The 23894-nt window shown below is 42.5% G+C and overlaps 1 protein-coding gene across 1 annotated transcript in view; it reads right to left on the minus strand.

The window, feature by feature from the left end:
- adgra2 (adhesion G protein-coupled receptor A2) overlaps nucleotides 1-23285 on the minus strand; it is a 37809-nt gene extending 14524 nt beyond the window's left edge. Inside the window, exons 1-2 of the mRNA XM_010791850.1 lie at nucleotides 22336-23285; nucleotides 5350-5421 (exon numbers count right to left, since the gene is read on the minus strand). Coding sequence (XP_010790152.1) covers nucleotides 5350-5421; nucleotides 22336-22637 — 374 coding nt within the window. The 5' untranslated portion in view covers nucleotides 22638-23285. The remainder of the gene's footprint in view (nucleotides 1-5349; nucleotides 5422-22335) is intronic.
- Between the last annotated feature and the right edge of the window lie 609 nt (nucleotides 23286-23894).

Genomic DNA, 23894 nt, shown 5'->3' on the forward strand with positions numbered 1-23894 from the left:
TATCCAACGGCACAGAAATAGAAATATACACTTTTGCTTGAGTTGTTAAATGCCCTAAATTGATTATATGTTTCTATAGTGTGCAGTAAAACGAGATGGAGATTATTGTGCCAAAGGAAACTCTGGAGCCACGGTCTGGTACTGACTGTAGTTTTTGGAGCGGACGACAGAAGGAGGCAATGCCCGCTTTGCAGCCCTATTGAACTTTATGAAGTCTAAAAGCGTGCAGAAAAAAAGACTTATTATTTTTGATGGGACGTACAGGATATCTTACTATTTGTCAGATTCTCAGGGTCAGAGGTGAGGAGAAAAAAGGCCACTATTTTCTTAGTTTTTGACTTACTCATCTAACTAACATTTATCAAATTATATTAGTTTGATTCTGTCAAATTGAGTCAATTGATGTGAAAGACCCAAACGTCTCATTCAACGTCTTTAACAACCAGAGAGTTGAAACAATGTACACATTGTAACTGGGATGGAAGTAGGGTCAAACGCCTTTCATTCAAATTATCAATGAAAGCGGAGACTCATGTCCGCGAGTGAATTTTCCTCCAGTAGGTGGACTACAGCATGTACCGAGTGGGAAGGGGGAGGAACAGCGAGAGACCCAGTGAGCTGGGAGAGGGGAGATGCAAAAATAAAACAGAAAAGAAACACAAACGGAAGTGGGGGGAAGTACGTCCTGGAAAAGCTCAAGTTCCTCTGAAGGAAAATGCCATTGAAACCATATCAAGTTTGCCGTATGAGTGTGTGAGAGAGTTACTGGCGTATAAACCGTACAATTTGGTAATGGGCTTATGAGGGGGCTCGCTCGCTGTTTCAATAAACCCCCAGAGCCACGACTGAGCTAGGCTTGCAATACAAACACACCCCGTTCCTTCAGTTTATCTGAAAGACACATCTGGAGTCTATCAACTCCAGCAGCAACCCCCCTTTCTGTTTCCACTCTCCAGCACGCTTAACCCCTTCCTCACCCGCTCCACCTCTTAATGTCATGCACTCTCATTAGGTGACTGTTGCCTAACCGGGGGCCACTTAATGGCGTGTGCGGGCAAAACATGCTAACACAAATGTTCAATTTTCTGTGAGGAAAAAATGAGTATGTGTGTGTAACCTCCACAACTGGCCTTAGCTCTATTTTGAGTGGTGGGCTGCTTCAATCTGAACCTTGTCTTACCCACACTGGTCTAGTTTAGGGTCTCGTAGCCATGTCTGCACATTATCCCCTGTTTTTACATGCTGCCCACCTCGGCTTTGTTCCAACTCATCAATGTAATTTGCTTGGCCTGTGTGGAAATAACATCAATCTCCCACGAAGAAAAACAATCTCAGATTTATATAAGAAGACAAACGGCAGGAGCTTTCCTTCTCTCCCTCCCTTCCTCTCCAACTACCATACCATCTTTAGCCATCTCGGCTCCACTTCCCCTCCGTCAGATGGTAAAGTTGTTTAAGTTGGACAACTTCCTAACCCCCGGCTGCTCAGAATGGCAGAGGAGATTTCAAGGTTGGTTTCAGAGAGCCTCAGGCAGAGACTGAGTGGCCCGTCTCCCCTTTTTGTAAAACAGATACTATCGAGGCAAGAGAGTAATGGATTGGCCCATGCATTCTTAATGTGATAATGGTGTATATGTTTTTATCATGAAGACATTTTCCTAAAGATATCCAACATCTGCACAATATCATGCACTGTGAGTGTTATTATTGGTCGCAGGTTTAAGCGTAAACTTGCCTTAACTCTTGTTCCTTTAAAAGCATTAATGACAAACTCCTTATTTCCTGCTGCTTAAACGTTTTTTATAATAAGCTATTATATGATATGTTTCATTATCCGCATGTCCTCTTGTATGTTCTTTTGCAGAAGAAAATTAGCATTTATGGCTAAGTCTGGCACGTCAGCATGATCTCATTTTTATCAATGTGCATTGTCCCTTCTTAAATAAATAAGTAAATATTCCTTGTGCATACTCTCCCGCAGTGCAACGAGAAGTAAAAGTACAGTCATGTCAGGTAGATTGATACTGTAGGGAATCATTTCAGACTCCCTTGTTGACAAAGCCTCTCATGCTGCCAACACCTTTGAGCCTCTAACCAGTCCCAACCACAAGCCTCACTCTCTCCTGCCTTCCAGACCTGTTCACTGCGAGCGCCCTGCTGCTCCCTCATCCATCATCATCGCTGCCCTCTGCTCTCCCTCCCTGCTCCCTCTCTCCCTGTAGGGTGAGCAGAGCTGGTAATGAGGGGCCCCTTGTGCCCCTGCCTGCCTGTCCTGTGTCCCATGGTGCATGGGGCCCTGCTTGGACAAGTGCCAGACCGGCTCGACCCTCTCTTTGCTCATTATTCTCATTACCTCGCCTCAAATCAGTGCAGGACAGGCTGCTGGGATCTGTCCACAACTCATAAAGGTCCCGGCTCGTTAGCGGGGCTGCCGGCGTCAGATCCCATCAGAAAGATGGAGGTACAGTATTGACGGCCTGATCGCGTGTTGGAAAGCTATTTTGCATATAGCAACCGCTGACACAGAAACCAGGTATGATTCAAATGGTGTTGCGCCCCACAAGCTGGAAAAAATGGTTATTTCCAACATCCAAGTGTAGCTGTTGGATGGCAGGCATATTTAAAAAGAGCTACACAAACACAGTAGTCCAGTAAAAGGGCAAAAACAAACAAGGCTAAATTGCTCCTTTGCACTTGGGTGGTTTGGCAGGCTATGAAGGCGCAGTGGCTTTGGGGAGGTTTGTCCCAATGAAAGGGCTAACTGTGTAGATTGCTGCACTGTCTGGCCCAGGCCTGGAGGAGGGTGGCCTGCCCTGGAGCTGTTTCTCCCACCAACAACAGCCGATCAGACTACATTTAGTTCTGAATAGATAGTCTAGTGTGAGTGGTCTTGAGATAAGAACCAGAGCCATTTGAAAGGACTGGACAAGAAGCAAAGGTTGCCCATACTAGGAAACACACTCAGAGCTTCAGTGCACACACAACAGAGAGTGAGAGTGAGCATGTGCAGTCAGGGAGCAGACTGTGTGTTTATCCTTGTCACATAGGGGAAGAGATGCAGTCTTATTCCCTGATGTGTGTTTACTCAGCCCTAGTGGGCCGGCCCTTGATTACAGCACTGACCACATAATATGAGTAACTGTTCACTACTGCTCCAAATGATTAGCACATGTAGACGACATACTGGAAAGAATGAGAGGACCTGGAGACACAAAACAAAACTGAAATCTCACATCCAAACCTTTTACCGTAAACTCACCCTTCCATCACGGCAACGGTGAATTTCAATGCGGCACTTTTTACCATGAGCTCAGTTGTAATTATAAGCTGTGCAAGGCTCAATTAAAGGTTGAAGACGTCAGTGAGTGAGTGAGCGGACCTCCACTGCTGTGTGTCAGAGAGCCAGAGGAGGTTGAGGCAGAGGAGTGAAATGAGGCCTGCATGATTTACGTTTTGTCCTCTCTTCAACACCAGGCGCCAAGAGAATAAGTATGTGTGTGTGTGCTGGTTTGTTTAGCCTGTTCTGTGTCTTTCTCACAGGTCTTCTAGCTACGAGCCTGCATGAAAGCTCCACCCTGTTGCTCCCTGCTAGTTTTATCACTGCTCCAGCTACAAGGGCCAGTTAGTGGGTAAGCTCAGGTTACCCGACCCAGCGACCCTACGGCGCTACGGGGAACACTCTCGGCACTTACAAAAACAAGCAACACCAGCTCGATTTACATCAAAAAACTTCAAGCAACTTCTTTGGCTTTACTTTTAATTATCCTTCTAAGCAATTTTAGTCACAGGGCATTGTATTGTCTTCCTGTCAACATCTTTATTAGCCTCTTTGTTGCTAGACAATTAAGGTGAGGACTTGGCCTTGGATCTATTCTCCCATGGCGTTCAGATGCCAGACATAAAAATAGCAATCTCAGCAAATTTGGCAGGTCTGGTGTTAGCTCCAGCAGGTACATAATAACAAGCCAATAACTGCAACAAATTACCATATTTGTCTTTCTTTCAACATTTTTGAGAAGCTTGTAACCTTCATGGGTGGCAGCTCTGAGTGGCATGTGGAACTAATATCCCTACAACATACCCACCCCCTCCCCAACAAATTAAGTATGTCTGCCAGACTACAGTATCCACGCTGAAGCGGATCCATGTGTGTTGTTAGCTACCAGGACGCTATAAAGCTTTACTGGGATGCTCTGTAAAATAACACCTTGTGTCTGGTGGGAAACACACAAGTTGTGATTCTCACGTCAGAGTATCCAAGGAGCAGAAGCTTGTAGATAGTAAACGACAGTGTTGACTGTGTTTACTGTAATTCTGATCAAAATACATATTATCATGCGTGCTGTGATTTTAACCATCACTGTACACTGTCAGATGTCTCTCTTGTTATCTGTGTTTCAAGTCCAATGACACCAAGCTACGGTAGCACAATGCTAACATGCTTGTGTTACTCAACATTTTTGCATGAAAACATTTGCTAATAATTAGCACTTCTCAAAAACCAAAAGAACTGCACAAATCAAAGTTGTGACCCAATGGTAGTTTTTATAAACGTTACGAGATCACTAAAGACTTTGAATACATTTAATCTTGATTTAATTCATCCTCTGTGGAACATGAATGTATGTACCAAGTAATTCGATCCAATAGCTGTTAAGCCATTTCTCTTGAAACCCAATATGTCATGTTATGTCAATGTCAGGTGATCAAAATACAGTAGGTCCATGAAAGCTAGAACCACATTCTGTGGCAACCCATGTAAGAGTTGTTGAGATATTTAGGTCTGGAACAAAGTGGTAGACTGACCAACATGCAGACAGTTAGCGTGAGAGCTTCTCTGTACTCTCTACTCATAGTGGGCAACAGTTCCTACTTTCCTGTTTTTTTTACCAGGTCTGCCATTCATTTAAATTTCCCTAGAAATGATCCTGTCTATCTTATGTCTTACACCTCATTCAGAGAGATTACGATGATACTAGGGTTGGCTAGACTGTCTGTTAACCGCAGGCGAAGCTGCCAACGCGCAACTCCCTTATCTTATCCAGTGGAGTGGAACTTACCTGATGATGAAGGCCTGAAGTGTAATTATATGAGCTTTTCAACATAACTCTGTGATAGCCAGAGTGTATCATCCTCCCTTCTGGACAGCAGCCCATCATTGGATAGAAACACACAGAGTTGCTGAGATCTTACTGATACTCGATGCGTATTTCTCCCTTAAGGACCAGAGGCAAGCTAAAATAACAGCCGGATGCATAAAAGATATATCTCTGGTACAGAATAAACAAGACATTGAAGCATCTGCAGAAGTGGTTTTGCATAAGTATGATAAATCAGCAGGCTACTTACAGTTTCTCCAAAGCATAAAGTCCAAAGAAGGAGCCATTTCTCAGAACTCTGATTTTGTTGTGGCTCAATAACCTGAAAAAGAAAAACAGTATTGTTAGAAATATTCCCACTGAGAATAAACTGAAGTATATAATACAGTACTGAGTGAATATCTTGGACATCAGCCTCAGGGCTGAAGGAGAGTTCAGGTTTAGCCAAACACACAGTGAAGGGGTCACAAGCGGAGGATGAAAGCCCATGAAATGTCCACTTGGTGCAGCAATTACACGCCATGATCAGAGACATTAGCTTAAGATGTTTCAAATTAAGGTGAAGGACATAAGTAGGACATCAAGATTAAGAGGGAAGCTGTAATCTTGATAATCATTTGGCATATACTTTAACATCAAAAGGATGTCCTTCCACATCAAACAAATGGCGGTACATGCCATGTTAGTTAACACTTTGCCTACAGGCACATTTCTTGGTTTATAAAACTATTATCAGACCTGAGGGCAGAGGTCCATGGGACAGACTGGAAGTAAGATGAGATTGCTTTGTTTGGCAGGGAATCACAGGAATAGATATTTCAAGTTATCACTTTGCACCGAGGGACTTGCGATTGTCAAAGTCAGTTAGGATCAGGCGGCAACCTCCGGTATAAAAAAAGTGAAGCAATTGCAGAAGTTCCTTCAACTTGTATTCTCTCTAATATCCAACAGGGGGACATTACAAGAAGAAGTCTGATTGTATGGAGGTCTAAGAAAATCCCCCATTATTTCTCAGTTGATGTATTATCTTAGTAAACATGTTTTCTGCGTTAATGGCATCAATCACTTGTTTCAAGTGTTCTTCACACTCATTGGATGGTGCATGGTGATATTTTTTATCAGTTCTCACAGTTTAAGAAAAGAGCATCAGTGTGTTTGAAGCCTTGTGTACAGAAGTGGAATAGAGGAAGTTGAGGTGGATGGTTGGGCCCAGTTAAGGTTGACACCAGAGACTGGGATATGCATCTACATCCCATGTGTTGTTCATTTTAAAATACCAAAGCACTTGGGAGCGGTTGTGGAAAGACTGTGGTTTTGCCTAAATATTAAAAAAGTAATTACATCCTGTCTGAGTGCTTTAAGTCAACTTTTTCAATATTTAACCAAGACCAATGTGTCCTTTGCTATTGCAGATTTGTTGAACACGAACAGAATTTTCCGGAGGCAAAGTTAAATGTTTTCAGCACCGCCCCACAGAGCTCAGGGTACAGCAGGGGCCCTGCTCTGGCGACAGCCCGCCATTATTAACACACCCTTCAGTTACACATAATCTTCGCCTCCACCACATGGTGCTTAACGGGCACTTCGCAACATTAAGTGTGTTCTTAATCGAGAGAGTGGAACTGTGTGAGCGCCTTTAAAAGTGGGAGCGGACTGTGAACAGTCTGCGCGATTTACAGATTCAGCAGCAGCAGTCAGCCCCCCCCGTTTCCTGCCACATCAATAAAAACACCGCCTTCAGCTCGGCACCTTCCAAGTCACTTAATGACCAGATTTAATATTTCGCCCTTTGTATACAGGGACAAACTGGCCTACCTTATTTCTTCACCAAAATAACTTCACTGACAGCTATAATACCAGGACGATTTGAAGACAGAAAAGGAGCAAACAAAAGGAAAGCCAACATGGAAAGTAAATCATCATCTGCTGCAGTTATCCTGGGCACCTAAGTCAATATATTCCTACAATTATCTACTAAAAATAAAACCAGAGTAATGTATTTTTAACGGGGCTGCAATCAAGAGACGAGAGCTGCTCCACTGATAATGACTATAATACTGAAAGGAAGGCCATTCTGAATGTTTTACTTAGAGTTTAAACCAAAATCATCTTTATTTTAGGCTTTCCTGTGAAAATATGAATCATCTCACAAAAATCCACACTCATTTGCAAACATAAAGCCTCGGAAATTGACGGCCTTACTAACTTTAGAACCCAAATGAAAAACATGTCATGTTCACAAATCCACACTGAATTGTTGGAACACATCCTGGTTATTAGATCAAGACTTTTCAAGAGTGTTTTTTAGATCAGAGCAGAGTCAGTCCTCTCGTGTCGTAGCCTGTAGTTGAACCTATGATTCCTAGACATTAACTACTTGACTTTGTGCACAGTATCTCCTCTATAACTGAATGCAGACCCGAGATGAAAACTACAGAAGATCCGGAACTGCCTGAATAATTCAATACAGATAGGAGAGGAGAAAGTCACATCTGGCATTGAAGCGAGCCATTTAATTCAAGACAGACAGCTAGATACAGAGAGTTCCTTTTTGACTAAGCTTACCATGCAGAAAAAAGCTATTAGTCAGCAAACAGTGAACGTGTTTGAGTGTGCATGTGTGCAGAAATCTCGAGCTTGCTATTATCAATGCATTTTCTAGGAGAAAAAGGTTTGAAATGATTGGCATCTTAAAACCTATACAGATGTGTGTGTTCTGCCCACGCACATTTGGGTAAAACGTACAATTCCCATGTGGCATCCTAACACAATACCCCTCATTTGTCTCAAGTTAAGACATTTCAACACATGGTATTTCAATGTGCTCGCTACTCAGTACACAAGGACTTGAAAGCTGACTTTCACAAATAAACAAAGACCACAAAACGGGTTAACTGAAACCCTCCCACGGACAACAAAAGACGTATATTTCCAGGAACGCAGACACTACTGTATAATCTCCAGAGCCTGATGTTTGGAGCGCAGTTGTAGCGTAGGACATTGTTCTTTCATAAACAATACAGAACGTACAACTCTGAGAAATAGAGAGAGCTCTGTAAACAGACAGAAATAGTCCCATTCCCATCAGGCTAAACAGGAAACCCAGCCAATTAGCTGTTTATTCAGATCCCGGTTTAGGAGGTCAGGGGTTGAAGAGAGAGCACTTCCCAGACAGCCATCAGACAGATGGAGCAGTGTCCGGAGGCAGGTGACAGCTGAGCCACACGAGAGGCCATCACCTCATCTCCGGAGTTACGAAGAGTTAACAAGCAGAGAAGATGAGCAGCTTCATGTCATCATTTATTCAAGTTAAATAAAAACACAGACGCATAATGGCAATGTGAAATGGGACACCCCGATAAGCTATAGGAAGCTTGAGAATAGGGGACCAGACAATAAAAAGATAACATTTTCATTATATATCATTAATACAGACTTCCGAGAGTTAAAGTATTATTCCGAAACATTACAACCCAAATACATATCCCATTCCGCATTTCAGAGGAAAGCGAACTTGTGTCGAAGTCCACAGCCATTCAGTGTATTCAATCTCTGAAATGTAGCTTCCTAATCATAAAAGTCAACGCTACTCAGAGGGCTAACGTCTGCTCCTGAGGACTTACTGTAAAGAAGTGGGTCCTCTATTCTGCCATAAGAGACAGATCATATGGCAGATTGACTTTATCTGCTTTCAAGAGCCATAAACGATATGCTTAAGCCACAACAATGTGATAACTAAATCCAGACTACGGATGGTATCTGTCATGCACTTAACCCTTTCAGACCACAAAGGCCTCGGAGAAGTAAGACAGGCTAATTGAATCCATTTAATAAAAACTATTTTTTTTTAAAACAGGGCCACATGTCAGGCTCCGAGATCCAATTTACGCATTTCACCTAATTGATTTACATAAAGATCAAAAGGCAAGGAGGTCATTTGAAAAGAGCCAGGTCACACAGAAGCACAGACACCAGCCCTTCACATGTGTGGTGTCCTCTTGGAAGAGGGGTTAAACAGGGTCAGATAAACCAGAGTACATATGGAAAGCACACATGTATAAACCCACACTTCACTTCATGTGATCTGTGGTTTATAATGCCCTGAAGTCTGGAATGAATGTGAGTACAAACAAACCTATTACAACTTCAATGGGGAGATTATGTTTTATGTTGGTTTGTTTATATATCAACTGGATGACAGAAAACGGCCTGATTTTCATTAAACCTGGAATAGTTAGAATTGACCAAGATCACATCCTACAATTAGGGACAGGCACACACATCATTATTTACTCTTGCTAACAATGCAAGACATGGCATGGCCTTTTTTGAGGCTTTGAAAGTGACATTATGTAACCGAAAAAGTGGCCACATTATTGAACGCCATCTTGTGTTAACAGAAAATGAATGCTGCTCTTTCACCATGCAGAAAGCTAAAATGCAATATTTTAATATATTTGAAACATTACATTACATGTCACTTGTTAGACACTTTTATCCAAAGCGACTTACGTACTCAATACTGTGGGAAATCCTCACAGGAGCAATTTGGGGTGAAGTGTCTCAGGGACACAACGACATGCTGACTGCAGTGGGGTTTGAACCTGTGCTCCCCCTGATCCGAAACCCAACGCACTAATCCACTGCACCACATGCCTCCCTGAACCTGATTAAACCTGATGAAAACTGCCCTGCATGGCCATTATGTCGCAGATAAATATCCAAAACAATTAGTTGCAAGGCATCGTTAAACTTTTTGTGTTGACTAACAAAAATATATTGTAAGAAATCCAAGGTTTTTAAGGATAATTTAAATGAATTTTTCATCAAATAAATAGAATAAATGCGACTGGTATGCTTGTTGTGTCAGTATAAAGGGCCGTGGCTCCTTGTACGATGATGGTTTCCTTGGTTCGTGACTGTGTGAAAAAGTAAAAAGCATACAAAGAGTCTTGTCTAGTAAACCGCAGCGGCTCCTCCCTGCACCGTGCCACTCACTTTGTTGGTTTGCTCAATTTGCTCGCTAAACCCACAAAGCCTTTGAGGGCCACACAGGGGCATGACAGCATGTCGCAAATCCTATTTTCTCAATGATTTACTTCCGACTTTCCCCCTGACTCCTAACTGAAAGGCAGTCTCGCTGTAACATGCTGCCTCAGGTCGTTGAGGGGGGGGCTGAGTACCTGCGTGTGATGTAAACTCAAACTGTCTGTCTAAAGACACATGCTTCTTACAGCTGCTTTTGGTTTTGGGGTCATTGTCAACCGATGATTTTACTGAGGAATCTCTGTGGTGGAGCTGGGAAGGCTTGATGTGCTGTGCACAGCAGTGTTTTTCAACCTCTTTTTGAAGCACACCAACAACCAAAAACATATTTTAGCCAAAAACAGCTATTTGGTTAAAAATACTTATTTATAAATGTTTTTTGCCACCTGAAGGAATAAGCTTGGTTTTCACTGGTTGATAGAGACTTTGAAGGTCTCTTTGGTTTTCATACGATTGATGCTCAGTTACCCACATGGTTGAGTTTAGAATGCTTTAAAAGCAATTGTAGAATGTTAATGTACATTTCTAGAATGTTGAATTACAATTTTAGAATGTTTATTTACAATTCTAGAATGTTCATTTACAGTTCTAGAATGTTAAGTTACAGTTTTAGAATGTTGAATTAAACTTCTAGAATCTTAAATTAAACTCCTGTACAGCACCAACACAGAGAGCAGCTGAACAGTCCTTTCACCTCAACAGATCCGACCTGGTGCAGAGGGACATCGATAAAAAAACACCTTTCCTAACCACCGGTGGAATGCATGCAAACACAAATTTAATGTCCTGTTTGCACCATTAGCACTGCAGGTTTGGCGTTAAAGTCTTTGCACCCTTCATCCCGTCCCCCTACAAGGCTCCTGTGTTGTTGTTTTTAGTGGGGTGCATATACAGGAAATGCTCCGTCCTGGTTTGGCATTTTCAAATGAATGAGAAGCATTTAAATCAAAAGTGCTGATTCCAATTGGCCTCTGTTGCCCTCTACACATGCAGGCAGGCTGGACAGCGAGCTCTGTGTCGCTGCAGGCCTCTACAGCAAACCACAAACAGAGTAAAGGACTTAGGGAGGGATTTATATTTAATAAAAAATCATCTCAAGGCAAAGCTGCCTGAACTCATTATCTATGTATTGATTTGTAGCTTTGTTTTTATTTTTATTTTGAATGCAGGGTCCTCCTGCAGCATCACCAAGTGAACCACCTGGAGCTGCTGCAGTGTGACAGGATGTTGGCCACTGAAACAACATGAAGAGTGCTGATTGGACGATCTGCCTCATTCCACTGAAACAACATGAAGAGTGCTGATTGGACGATCTGCCTCATTTCTCCTCCCCCCCCCGAGCGTTAATCAACCGCTCCACGGCCAACAAAGATGGAGAGACGCAGGAGTCAAAACAACCCGTGTCACTGTGTAAACATCATTCAACTTTGCATAGGGTCTCTTAGCCTCCAGGACCACACGCCAGGTGAAAGACAAGAACCCTTGAAAGAGATTGGTAACGTGCGTGAATCCAGTCTCAATTCGGAGACCAATGGGAGCCAGATAATGAGAGCGATTTTCAATGAGAGTCTCATTATTGAATTAAGCCCACTTTAATTAGCATGCTGACTTGATAATGCACACGCTGGTGTTTGTCACAGCAGTGCTTAATTTCATATAAATAACAAAAAGAAAATGATTTAGCCTTGAGGGAATTTTCCTTAGAGGTAATTAAATTCTGTTGAAAGGCAATGCGATTATCCACTTTTACACTAACAGCACAGCATTGTGTGAGCACTTTAATTTGTGTATGTTACAGCCGAGAACACTCTATACAGCATTTTTTACTGCATTTTCCCTCTTTGCTTTCCATTTGAGCCGCTTGCCAGAGTTGCATTTCAACTATATTGGCTGTTCACAGAGGAGAGCTAAGTGGATATGGCAGCATTTCTCTTTATATACACATCACACACATCGCGCTTGCAATAATGAGTACGGACAGAGTGGATCAACAAAATATTGTGGTTGAACCAAGAAGAGTTTTACTTAAGTTGGCTGTTACCATGTTTTCCGAGGCCGCTTACTTAATCCAAATGCCAGGTCTAATAGATCAGAAGCCATTATGACGTTACACCGCAGTTTAACCCCTCAGACACGGAGCTGGCCTCAATCAAAGACTCGTTCAGTCAGTAATAAGCTGAGGGCACTTCAGAGCGAAGGGATAATAATATCATACCTGTGTTACATGAAAAGGGATAAACATTGTTTGAGTTGTTTATTCACTTTTTGCTGTGAGTTAGATAAAAAAAAATATATATATATAACGATAGAACAATTAGCTTAGCCCGAGCCAAGAAATAGCCTCCAAAATAACTCTCCATAAAACCACAACATATTTTAACTCTTGGGTTTTTATACGTATTAAAGTTATTATGTGTTAACTAGAAAACTTTTGATTTGCTAGTGGCAGGATTTTGTTAGAGATCCAGACGAGGTGTTTCCCCCTGTTTCCAGTCCAATCTCAAGCAAAACGAAACATAAGCTGTCACATAAAACAGCATCTAATTCTATAAAAAATAATGAGGTCTGGGGTCAAAAACATCACATATTATAGAATAGGGAGGGATGACACCCTCTGTAATGGTCACACATGCAGAGCACACAGTGACATTTGTTCTCTGCATTTAACCCATCCTAGTACCAGGAGTCTAGTACTAGGAGCAGTGGGCAACTATTGTACAGCACCCGGGGAGCAATGAGAGTGGGGGGGAAGGGGGGTGCCCGGTGCCTTGCTCAAGGGCACCACGGCAGGGCAGGAGGTGAACTGGGACCTCTCCAAGTAGCAGCCCACACTCCATATTTTAGGTCTGGTCGGGAACTAGAACCGGCGACCCTATAGCTCACAGTCCCAGCCCCTACTGACTGAGCCACTGGCGGACTATATGTAAAGTGCATATGTCTCAAATCAAGGGGTAAACCTGCTTTAAAAAGAAAATATAAGCGAAACCCAAACTATGAAGAATAATGAAGTTGAGTTAAGAGATGGCTTGTATGAAACTCCTTCGTGTTTCAGTGATAGACAGCAGTATAACAGTTACACGCAACCCCCTCGCTGAGTTCCTCCCATGGCGACAGACTTGCAGTAATTGGTGTTGACCTTCATTAGTGGCCGAGAATTCTGGGTCACGGCATGTCACAGGATGTGTGTGTGTGTGTGTGTGTGTGTGTGTGTGTGTGTGTGTGTGTGTGTGTGTGTGTGTGTGTGTGTGTGTGTGTGTGTGTGTGTATTGTACACGCAGTAAGTTTGTGTATATGGTGCATAACTACAGGTTTTCACAATGACTGTAGAATTTCAAAATAACTGTGTGCGTCATCAAGACATTTTTAACTTGGCAAAGCACAGGTGTTACTAATAATATTTACAATGGCTCAGATGTATTCAAGTGTCTCAGTAAACCATGAGAGTGGGACAGTGAGGCAAACTATCAGCAACATGAAACTATAACAGCTAAATTGATTCATCATTAATGTAAGTGTTTACACTTGTGCTTTTGTTACTGTGATATGTCATAATGTGTTCTGTGAAGCCAGAAGAATGCTGATTGTTTTGAAAGCCGAGAAACAAGTATCTAACATACACAATATAACAGGTATGATAAAAAAAAAGGTCTTATAATTATAATTATATCCCTAGTCTACTTCTATTGAATGCATGTCTCCATTGTTATACAAGCTGGTGGACAGTGAGCACAAAGAATAATGATTGAAATCCAATACAAAATAAATGCATATCTTATACTCTTACTTCATTTGTATTCAGGTTGTTTGACATAAAGGGTCAAATTGTTTAGTTTTTTCCTAAATTGCCTGAATCATTATAGCAGTTATTACTTATTGAGCATGTCTGAGTTTTGCAGCAACTGTTTGTAATCCAAGGCGAGTAAGTATTATGCAGATTAATTTAGATGCAAGATAACATGTTTTTGGTTGAGTGTTACATTTTGTCTCCAATGTCAGAGGTTTGGCCGGACTAAATGTGGCTTTTTCTGTGTTTATAGTTCTGGGAAAGTAAATTGTAATTTCAGAAGTAGGCTGTGGAAAAGAATAAAACTGTGAAAATGTCACTTGTGTGTCCAACAACTCAAATAAAATGAATAAGGAGCAGATGTTTAGATTGTAATATTATATATCTGCTACTGTTCTGGCTGACAAGTGATAACACTTTTTCATTAACCATCATGTTATGGTATGAAAAAGATCCAGTTCCATTTTCAGGGGTCCGATTTCCTGACAGATATTGTGTGCCAGGCATCAGGTGAACCACAGTCTCTCAGTCCCTCTCTGGCTAATGGACACTTTTGCAGAGACAAGAAGAGGAAGGCTGAGAGAGGAGGAATGAAAGAGAACACAGGCAGAGAGATCTCTCAGACTGGGAGGTTTCTGTGTCATCTTTGTTTCAATAAGTACTTTATAAGAGGCTTCCAGACTGCGCCGCACTATTCAGCACTTGGGTCTGTCCAAAAAGCTTAACCCTTTTGCTGTAAAAAAAGAAAAAGACGGAGAGCCACCTAGAGCAGCAGAGAGACCAAATGCCTCGGAGCACAACAGGCACTTTAACAGCAAATGCATGTGAAGATGTGAATGTGCCCATTGTGCCTGCCCCACCGCAGGGCATGTAGCAGCCATCAGGGAACACTGCCAAGCTACAAGCCTCATTTATCGCCTGTCATGGAAAGGAGCATCCATGTAATTGCATGCAAAATATTTTTGGGGAAATCATTGTGCGGACCCTGATTAAGCAAATCCAAACACTGAGAGAGAAGCCACACTAAGGGGGGGGAAGAGATTCTTGTCATGCATGTTAAAGCGATAAATAAATAAGCTTGATAATTATAGTACGTGGAGAACCTTGCATTACTTTGCTTTTTTATTATTATACTTTCCTGACTCGAGGCTATGAGGAGTGAGCTTGTGCATTTTATATGTGCAACCACTTATTATAGAGTATCCTGCAACGTGCTTGGGTTACCAGGCTGGGCCGTGCAGTATGGCTTTGTGGTCTGTGGCTGTGTGTGTATGTGTGTGTGTGTGTGTGTGGTGTGTGTGTGTGTGTGTGTGTGTGTGTGTGTGTGTGTGTGTGTGTGTGTGTGTGTGTGTGTGTGTGTGTGTGTGTGTGTGTGTGTGTGTGTGATTTAGATCCACAAGTGTGTGACCTATCAGATTTATTTATACATTAAGTGTGTACGTTTAACTCTATGTGTGTGTGTGTGTGTGTGTGTGTGTGTGTGTGTGTGTGTGTGTGTGTGTGTGTGTGTGTGTGTGTGTGTGTGTGTGTGTGTGCATGTGTGTGTGTGTGTGCGTAAGTGGTCCAAAAGCTACTAGTCTAAAATTAAAATCGGGGTTTTTGAAATGTCTCTAATTAGAGAGGGGAGGACCGGAGACTATTTTGAGAGCTGTGGCCATGCACGCCCTTCCCATGTGTGTGTGTGTACAGGCAAACACACACAAAGCACCCACTTAAAGAGAGGATGATCCCCCACTTTGAGTTTTGGACAATTCCTCGAGTCGTGCTAACAGGAAATATTCATGATGTTTATTTCTTGTCTATGTCCGTCTATACACAGTTTACTAAAGATGGACAGTGACCTTTTAAATTGTAAACAAGTAGCTGCTATGAATATTAACAACCAGAGAGCACGAGTTGAAATACCGCCGCCTTAGTGTAAAGCTGCAATAAATTATAAATTGCAATATTTAGAGTCAAGGACGAGTCAAAGTCGACCAGATTGGAAAGTTTATGGCTGTAGCACGGGAACACAACAGTCAGTTAAGCGTTTTTACACATTTAATGAGGCAATTTAGTGAATTTAGCCTTTTCAGACAGTGAGTGGAATGTGGTGTATGGCTAACATTGTCTCATTGTTCTGTCTCATAACCAGCCTCTGTTTTCTGCTCCAGAGCAAAGACTGCTGGGAAATCAGGCTTTTTACAAAGGGTTGGCTACAATCTCTCTGCCCCAGATACTCTCACGGCATCTTTTTTACACGCATCTGTGAGGAAGTTGTGCTTTTGTTTGTTTTTATTTTATTTTATTTCTGTGTCATTGTGGTGTTTTGAAAATCCCAATCAGTGTCCACATCGACCTAATCCTCACGACCGCATGTCAACCAGTTTCAACACCAGAACAAACAAGAAGTTATTAAACAACCATGTGTATTAAAAAATATGGTAGACCAACATGCTTTCCAAAGATGAACTTGATTTCAGCTAAAGGAATAACTCATTCTGTATGTCTGAACAGTGGTTGACTCCATAAACGCAGATTTAATAAAAGCTTATTGCTTTATTTCATAACTGACTTCCCTTTGATTGGGTCAGTAAACCAACACATATTTACAGAAGCGGCAATGGATAAAAGAAATGTAGTGACAGATTTTTAATATCTTGCGGTTCTACGTGACATTAATAGCGTATTCAACAATAACGTGGTTCGGAGAGATGATAGAGAAATGACGAAGATGATTTGTCGTTGGTTGGTTTACATGCCATTTCGATAGTTGAGAAAAGTAGCCACAATCTATAAGGGTGGACTAAAACTAAATTGGATATGTGAGTAGCTTTGCAATCATTAATTTGCTATGTTAAACTCTGAGCTCTGAAACTGTCTGGTAGCTAAAATGGCACTGTTCAAAGATAAAACCATATCTACGAGCACCTCTAAAATGTTCTCAGTAACATTTTGTATCCAGTTTGATAAATAATAACATAAATTATTGTGTAAAAACAATAAATTGTGGTTTCAATTGGAGTTACCTTTTCACAAAGCCAGGCTAAGTGTTTTCCAATGTCTTCATGCTAAGCTTAGCCAACTATCGCCGGGCTCCTTTCCGAAAAATCTGAAATTAAATCCTATAGAGAGCCAACGAGTAGCAAATGTTCTGTTACAAACCTAATTCAATATTTACTCAATTGAGGTTTAGAGTTACTTTTAAGCTGCCTTTAACAAACACTAATTCCAATTAATCTGAAACTATTGACAGCAGAGATCACAGATGATTTACGCAACAATATCTCAAGGCTACCTACTTTGCAGAGTTGGTACATTTTCATAGGAATTGTAGTTTAGTAGAACACGGTTTATTTTTTCAGAAGACCAATTACTGAATTACAGATTGCTCTGTGCTTTCTATTGTTGTTTGGATACTTGAATAAATATGTTTACCCATGAGTAATCAGAAAGTAACATAGGAGTACTTGTTCGTGAAATATTGAAATCCAGTGGATTACACACACACACACACACACACACACACACACACACACACACACACACACACACACACACACACACACACACACACACACACACGCATTCCCACTATAGACACCCATTATCTCCGTCGGTATCCATGTGTTGTGAACCCAAAGCAGGAACTGTGGTCAGATGCAGGGAGAGGGAAGTCAGTGCTGGCAAAGAAAAGTCAAAGTCAGGCATTTTTAGAGTAAGATAAGAAGAGAGCGATGAGAAAGGAAAAACTAAAATAACAAAAAGCCGCTTGGGGGTAGGAGATTACTACAACAACACATTTCCTTTGCCCGGTTTTGAAATATTGCAGCCTTATAATCAACAAACACGACGGGGTGAAAAATGAAATAGTCATTAATCATTTGAACGCAAATACAGTGGCGCAAAGTAGACGTCTTGTGATCCGGTTATGTTCCCTTGACCTCAAAGGGTACGGTAAAACTTAGACTTGTGTGGCATTGGCAGGTGCTGCAGCTGAGTATGAAGCTCCCAGTATCCAGTGTCAGGCTTTTGTTTGCTTTTTTGATTTATTGCTGACCACTGCCCCACCTAACATGTGCGGAGGAGAGCTCCCCCTCCTCTCAACACCTTTATCCACATAAATAAACTCCATCGCTGCAGGAATGCCTGGGGTCCCATGCACTCCCCGCTTTAGAATCCTCCCAGCCCGATAAGATGACTGTTTAGGGTGTTTCATCGACATACTCCCGCCTCAACACATACTGACTCACAGACCCAATTTACCGACACATCTGCTGGCCCTTTGGTATCCGTCCACACATGGGCCACAAGTAACAGACCGAAGATGTGACTCAGGAAATAAAACGGTGATTAAAAGGGAGGCAACTTCGAAATAGCCAATCGATGATACTGATGAGGTGAGATGCCTTTGAATGAATAGAGACAACTCATCAAATTCAGTAAACGTTAACAGACTGATGGTTGGTTATCTGGAAACGTGTTTTTTTATTCAGCCTTGATTTAACCAGGTTTGTCCAATTGAGATCAAAGATATATTTTTGCAAGGGAGACTTGGCCACGAACCGCAGCAACACTACACAGAGTTTCAACAATTACCATAAAAGCACATAGATTTGAGTCAGATGAAAAATGATCAGAGATCCGTGACTGTTGGTCAGGGTTATTTAGTTTGAGATCTGTAAATTATTCCATGGAGAAGTACAGAAAATCTCCACAGTTCTGACTATAAATTATTTAGACATTGAACCTCTGAACTGTTCTCTTGGCAGATTAAGCTGTGTTGTGTAGCTACATTGGAGTAAGATATTCAAAACATTCTCATGATTATCACAATCTCCATCTGACTCTGAAGCAGGAATTAAAACAAGTCTATTAAATATAGCTCATAAGAAGAAGCAAACACTTTATGCAGTTGTTCAGCAGCACCCTCCACTGAATAAACTGGAACTTTTACGACTCTTCTTTTACAGCGCTGACCCTTAGGCTACTGATAAAAATATTAAAAGCCTACTTGGAACATTTTTATCTTGAACCCCTGACTACCAGCCAAAGACATTGACTTACTGGCAACTGTCTTGCATTGCAGCTGCTTTTGGGTGAGGGGGCATCAGGCCAAGGACGAGAGAGCTGACCCCCACCCCCCACCACAACGAGCATCTGTGCCCACGCATTCACGATGGCACCCACCGAACCAGAGCCATCCGTCACCAGCATCGATGACAACCAAATGCGCCGAGGGTGGAGTTCGGTTTGACTCGAGTAAAAACCACAAGCTAGGAGACACCGGCGCATTCACACATAGACTGCCACTGTACGCTCTATTGTCTGTCATCCATTAAAACGCAGCTGCCGCCACACTGAAAGGAGTTATGGCTGTGTGTTCGGGGCTTTAAGCTGAATGTGTATGATGTGTTTTTTTTTCATGACGAAAATACACCAAAAATTCCTCTTTCACACAGAAGAGGCTAATAATAATAATAGAGACATGGAGCTTTGGAAGGGGAGCTATGCCGCTCTCCTCCTCCCTCTCACCCTAGTGTCGAAGATCTGTTAGTCAGGGGCTGGGGAGTTTTCAGTCTCCAGGGGCACATCCCTCTGAACCGCCTGCCAAGCGTCTCCTCTCCCTCCTCCATTCTCTCACTCTGCCCCCTCTCTTTGTTCCCCACTTCTTCTCCTCCTCACACTCAACTTTCTCATCCACTCCAGTGTAGGGCTGCTCGATTATCGCAAAAATCATAATCTCGATTATTTGGGTCAATAATTGATATAACGATTATTAAAAACGATTATCCATTTACTTTGAAAACATCAGTTTATTGAAAAAAAAAATGTGAACAGAATGTTTTTAACAGTCGATTACCATTAACTTTAAATATAATTCAACTGAAAAACCAATAAAATAAAAAATGTATTATTCATAAAATCGTTTTATTTCGATTACGTTGTTTTCATAATCGTTGCAAGCCAAAATCGTAATTGCGATTAAAATACGATTAATTGAGCAGCCCTACTCCAGCGTCCTTTCAACTTCCGTCATTTATTCCCGTTTGCCCCTCAACAATTGCACTTTTTCGCTTTCACACTCTTATCTGTTTTCCCCCTCTCTGTTCTCTTCCACTCCTCTTCCTCTTCCAGTGTTCCAGCTCCTTTTGCAGCCGTGCATAATTAGGCCTAAACACAAGCCTGCGCAGGCTCACATCTGGAAGGAGTTTGGACATGGCAGTTTCCTACCAAGACGACTAAATATTTAGGTTGAGAGTTACTGCGTGTGGATGAACTCATGATAGAGGGGGTGGGAAGGGGACAGAAATGGGGAGCTGGAGATAAAGAAGGAGAGGAAAAAGGGACTTGAGCTTGTGGTCGGACGGCTGGGAATAACAGGATGCATCATTTAGACTAGTGATAAGAGTGAGTTTATAATCTGAGGTGCAGTAATGTAAACAAAGTGCAGCACACTCACTGGCGATCCAGAGGAGAAGGTGATAATATTTGGGCGGCTGGTTGCTCCTTTATGGCTGTCAGGAACAACAAACAGCCAACTAATAGTTTTAATAAACAAATCCCCATTGGGATTTCCCATGAGGCCGAGGGGCCTCAGCTGGAATGTTCACAGGGGCCAGCTGTTGTGCATTACACGTAGCCCCGGAAGCCCTGGGCCCGGCGTCCTCCAGCCTCCCCTCTCAGCGTGGAGGAGAGCATTCCTCCAGGCTGCCCCAGGAGAGACGGCAGCGGGGCTGGCTGTCAGGCACCCGATGTGGGGAGGGACCGAGGTGGTGCTCCCCTGCTGCACCTGGGATACTGTCTGCAGTCTCTAAACGCACGGAGGAATGTCAGGAATAACACGAATATCAACACAGCTTCTCACATTCCACATCTGGAGCTAATGTCATGAGCAACGATGGGAGAATGGGCGCTTCAGGAACTCCACCGTATCTTCAGGAAAATGTACTTTCCAGACACCAGAGTTCCTGGGAAAGGTAAAAAGTCAAAAAGGCCGATTGCGTGTGGAATCGTTTGCTCCTCGTATACGCAGCCTTGTAAAAGTTTAGCAAAAATGCTAAACATCTGTATAAAAACAACTCGACCAACATTTGTGGATGCTGGGATGGAAGATTATCTTCAATCACCTCGACCACTGCCACCCTAGCCTCTTTTTTTCCTCCTATGGTTCCAGCAATGTGTTCTCCAGATGTTTATTCTGTATTTAATAAGCAAGGCCCAATAAATGGACTGCTGGCTGACTTTAGCTCTCCTGGGGCATAAATCCCCTTCCTTTACCTCACATGCTCATTGCTGTGGGGCAGTTGAACATGTTTTTTTTTACTGTGCCCATGTGCAGCTAGCATTTCTCCCATCGGGTCAGAGTACGGAGACAGTTACATCCTGTGGGAACGTGCAACAACTTCAGAAAGTCTGAGCAGCTGTGAAGAAAGTGAACAAAAACACCGCCCAAAACATGGGTCACTGATAGATTGATAGTCCATCTGTCATGATAGTTTTGGCCAATGATGTGGCCCCTTTCAAGTTTTGTCGAAACACGAATAACTGTGATTTAAATATCACACTGAAACTGGCCCAGGACCTTTAGCCGTCCAGTTCTCACCAAATAGTCTGGTGTTTTCTTTCCTCAGCAGAGGCGTTTGTGAGACAGGGCGTTACCGTATTAAAAGTAGGAGCCAACCCACCAGTAAAGCACTTATACATCTGATATAAAATACACATAAATGTGTTTTTGTTAATTGTAGTTTTGACAGAGACAGCTGGACCATGTGCACAGGGTGGAGGTGGAGGTGTAGAAAGAAGGAGGGATGTGAGCGGTTGGGTCAGAGTTAAATTTGAAGTGACAGAGTTGTGTCAAAGAGGCAGGGCCGGATGATGGCTGCAGTCAGCCTGCCCTCTCACTGATCTCCTTAATGCTTTGCAGAGAGGCGACGCTCTGCACTGCTCTACAGAGTTAAACTAGATCAAGATGTAAACTTCTGACCTAACAAGCCTTATTACTGCAGCAAGTCCCCAATACAGTTAAACCTAAGGTCATGGGTTCAGATTCATGGGTGTGTGGGCTTGTCCAAACACTGTACCCTGACTAAGATTTTTTTTTTTTAATATACTATTTGAAACATGCAATCAAAACTAAGTTATAAACACTATAATATAACATGACAACACTGTGGATCCTCAGCTTAACATTGTTCACAAACTGTAAATATGGAAAAGGTTGTGACAGCTTGAAATGGATCCATAATACATTTTATTATAACAATACTTATAGGATATTGCAGGAACACTTCTGTCAGATGATATACATGATGACACCATAATGTAAGGTCACCATGTGCAACACACATGCTAGGGGCGGGATAATAATAATTCAGTGATAAAACATTAGTTTAAGTAACTTTTTGGGAAATGTTTCGAACTCACAGAGTGACGGTCCTGTTGGGCAGTAGGCTGGCATCCGGAGGTTCCGTCAGCTCCTCTTTGCTGCAGCTCACCCGCCTCCCCACCGCCTGGACGCTGTGCCCCTTGGACCGCTCGTCCGTGCAGCTGCAGCCGCTGGAGGAGGCGAGCAGCCCGGGACAGGCGTGGGAGAGCCTCGGCCCGGAGGCGCACAGCAGCAGCAGCATCAGTACCAGGTGCCCCGGCAGCAGAGGGATGCCAACGCCGGGCGCAGACATTGTCCTTCGGCTGGATCTCACCTCAGCTGCACCCCCGCCTCCAGTCATCCCATATCTCCACCATGAAGCTTGCAGGGGGGTGTAAGGAGGTCAGCAGGACACGTAATGCTCTTGAATGAGATCTTGAATGAATGCTAAACTTAGAAATCCTCCGCCCAACAATGGACACGCATCATCCGGTCACTTCAGAAATATTCTGCACTCTTGATTTTCCAAGAGTCCCGTTATGTCATGGCAGCGCGGGCGCACGGTTCCCAAATAGTCCAAATAAATGTCAATGGATGTGTGAGTCCATCCAAACCAACACGTAGAAAAAGAGGCACTCTTCTGACTTTGAAAAGTTGAAGGTTTTATAAATTACCTTTAGAGATTTACATCACTTTGGGAGTGTCCAAATTACCGTTATCTTCCCCTCTCAAAATTAATCCCGGGGTTGATGACCTTCACGATTGTGCAGTCACATCCAGATACTCTTTATGAAGAAATACAGTTAAACGTACATGCCAAAAGGTTTCTTTTGTCAGTTTTTTCGCTGCTTTTAAAAAGTTTTCCTCACGTTTTTCCCGATCCTGTAGGTCTCCCGATAGACTTCTCAAAAAAGCAACTTTAGATAACAGTAAAGGATGAAAAACTGTTAACTCGGACAAGAAATTAGCTGGTCTTGATCCGCTCCCGTGATTCCCAAAATCTAGCGGTTTTGCCTGCTTGTCTCTGTCACACTCAAACTCACTCAGTTACTACCCCAAGTGCGCCCGTTCCGTCTGCGTCTGCGCTCTGGTCCCCGCGGTCCTAGCGCATCCAGCCCACACCGATCCAGCCCCGTTTATAAAGACAGAGAAAATGATCCACCTGTGACCTGAGGTAAACCAACCTGAAGTCACTTCAACCCTTCAACCTCAGGACGCGGTAGGCTATGTATTGTAGTTGTCCTAGATAATTTGGTAAACGGCACATAAATAAAAAAAGACATAGGCCTACTGTTTTTCGCAGATTCCTTCAAAACCACAATCCACATCTTAAAGTGTAACAATCTCCTTTTAATATAAACAAATCTTTTGCATCTGATCTTAAATTAGGGAAAAACGATTTGCTTGATGAAAGAGACTACCTTTTTTTTTAGTATAGTAAAACAAAAAGTCATGCAGGCCTATTTAACACTTTCTAAAATTAGAAATTACAAGTATTAGCGTAAAAATGCTCTTGCTTTAAGTAGGCCACCTACTAATTTCGCACATTTATGGATAATATAGCCTGTTACATGATTTAATTATCCTTTTATTCTAGGCCTATAGTTTGGGTAACTTG

Source organism: Notothenia coriiceps, unplaced genomic scaffold (genome assembly GCF_000735185.1).
Source record: "Notothenia coriiceps isolate Sejong01 unplaced genomic scaffold, NC01 NC01_scaffold00035942, whole genome shotgun sequence".
Lineage (NCBI taxonomy): Eukaryota > Metazoa > Chordata > Actinopteri > Perciformes > Nototheniidae > Notothenia > Notothenia coriiceps.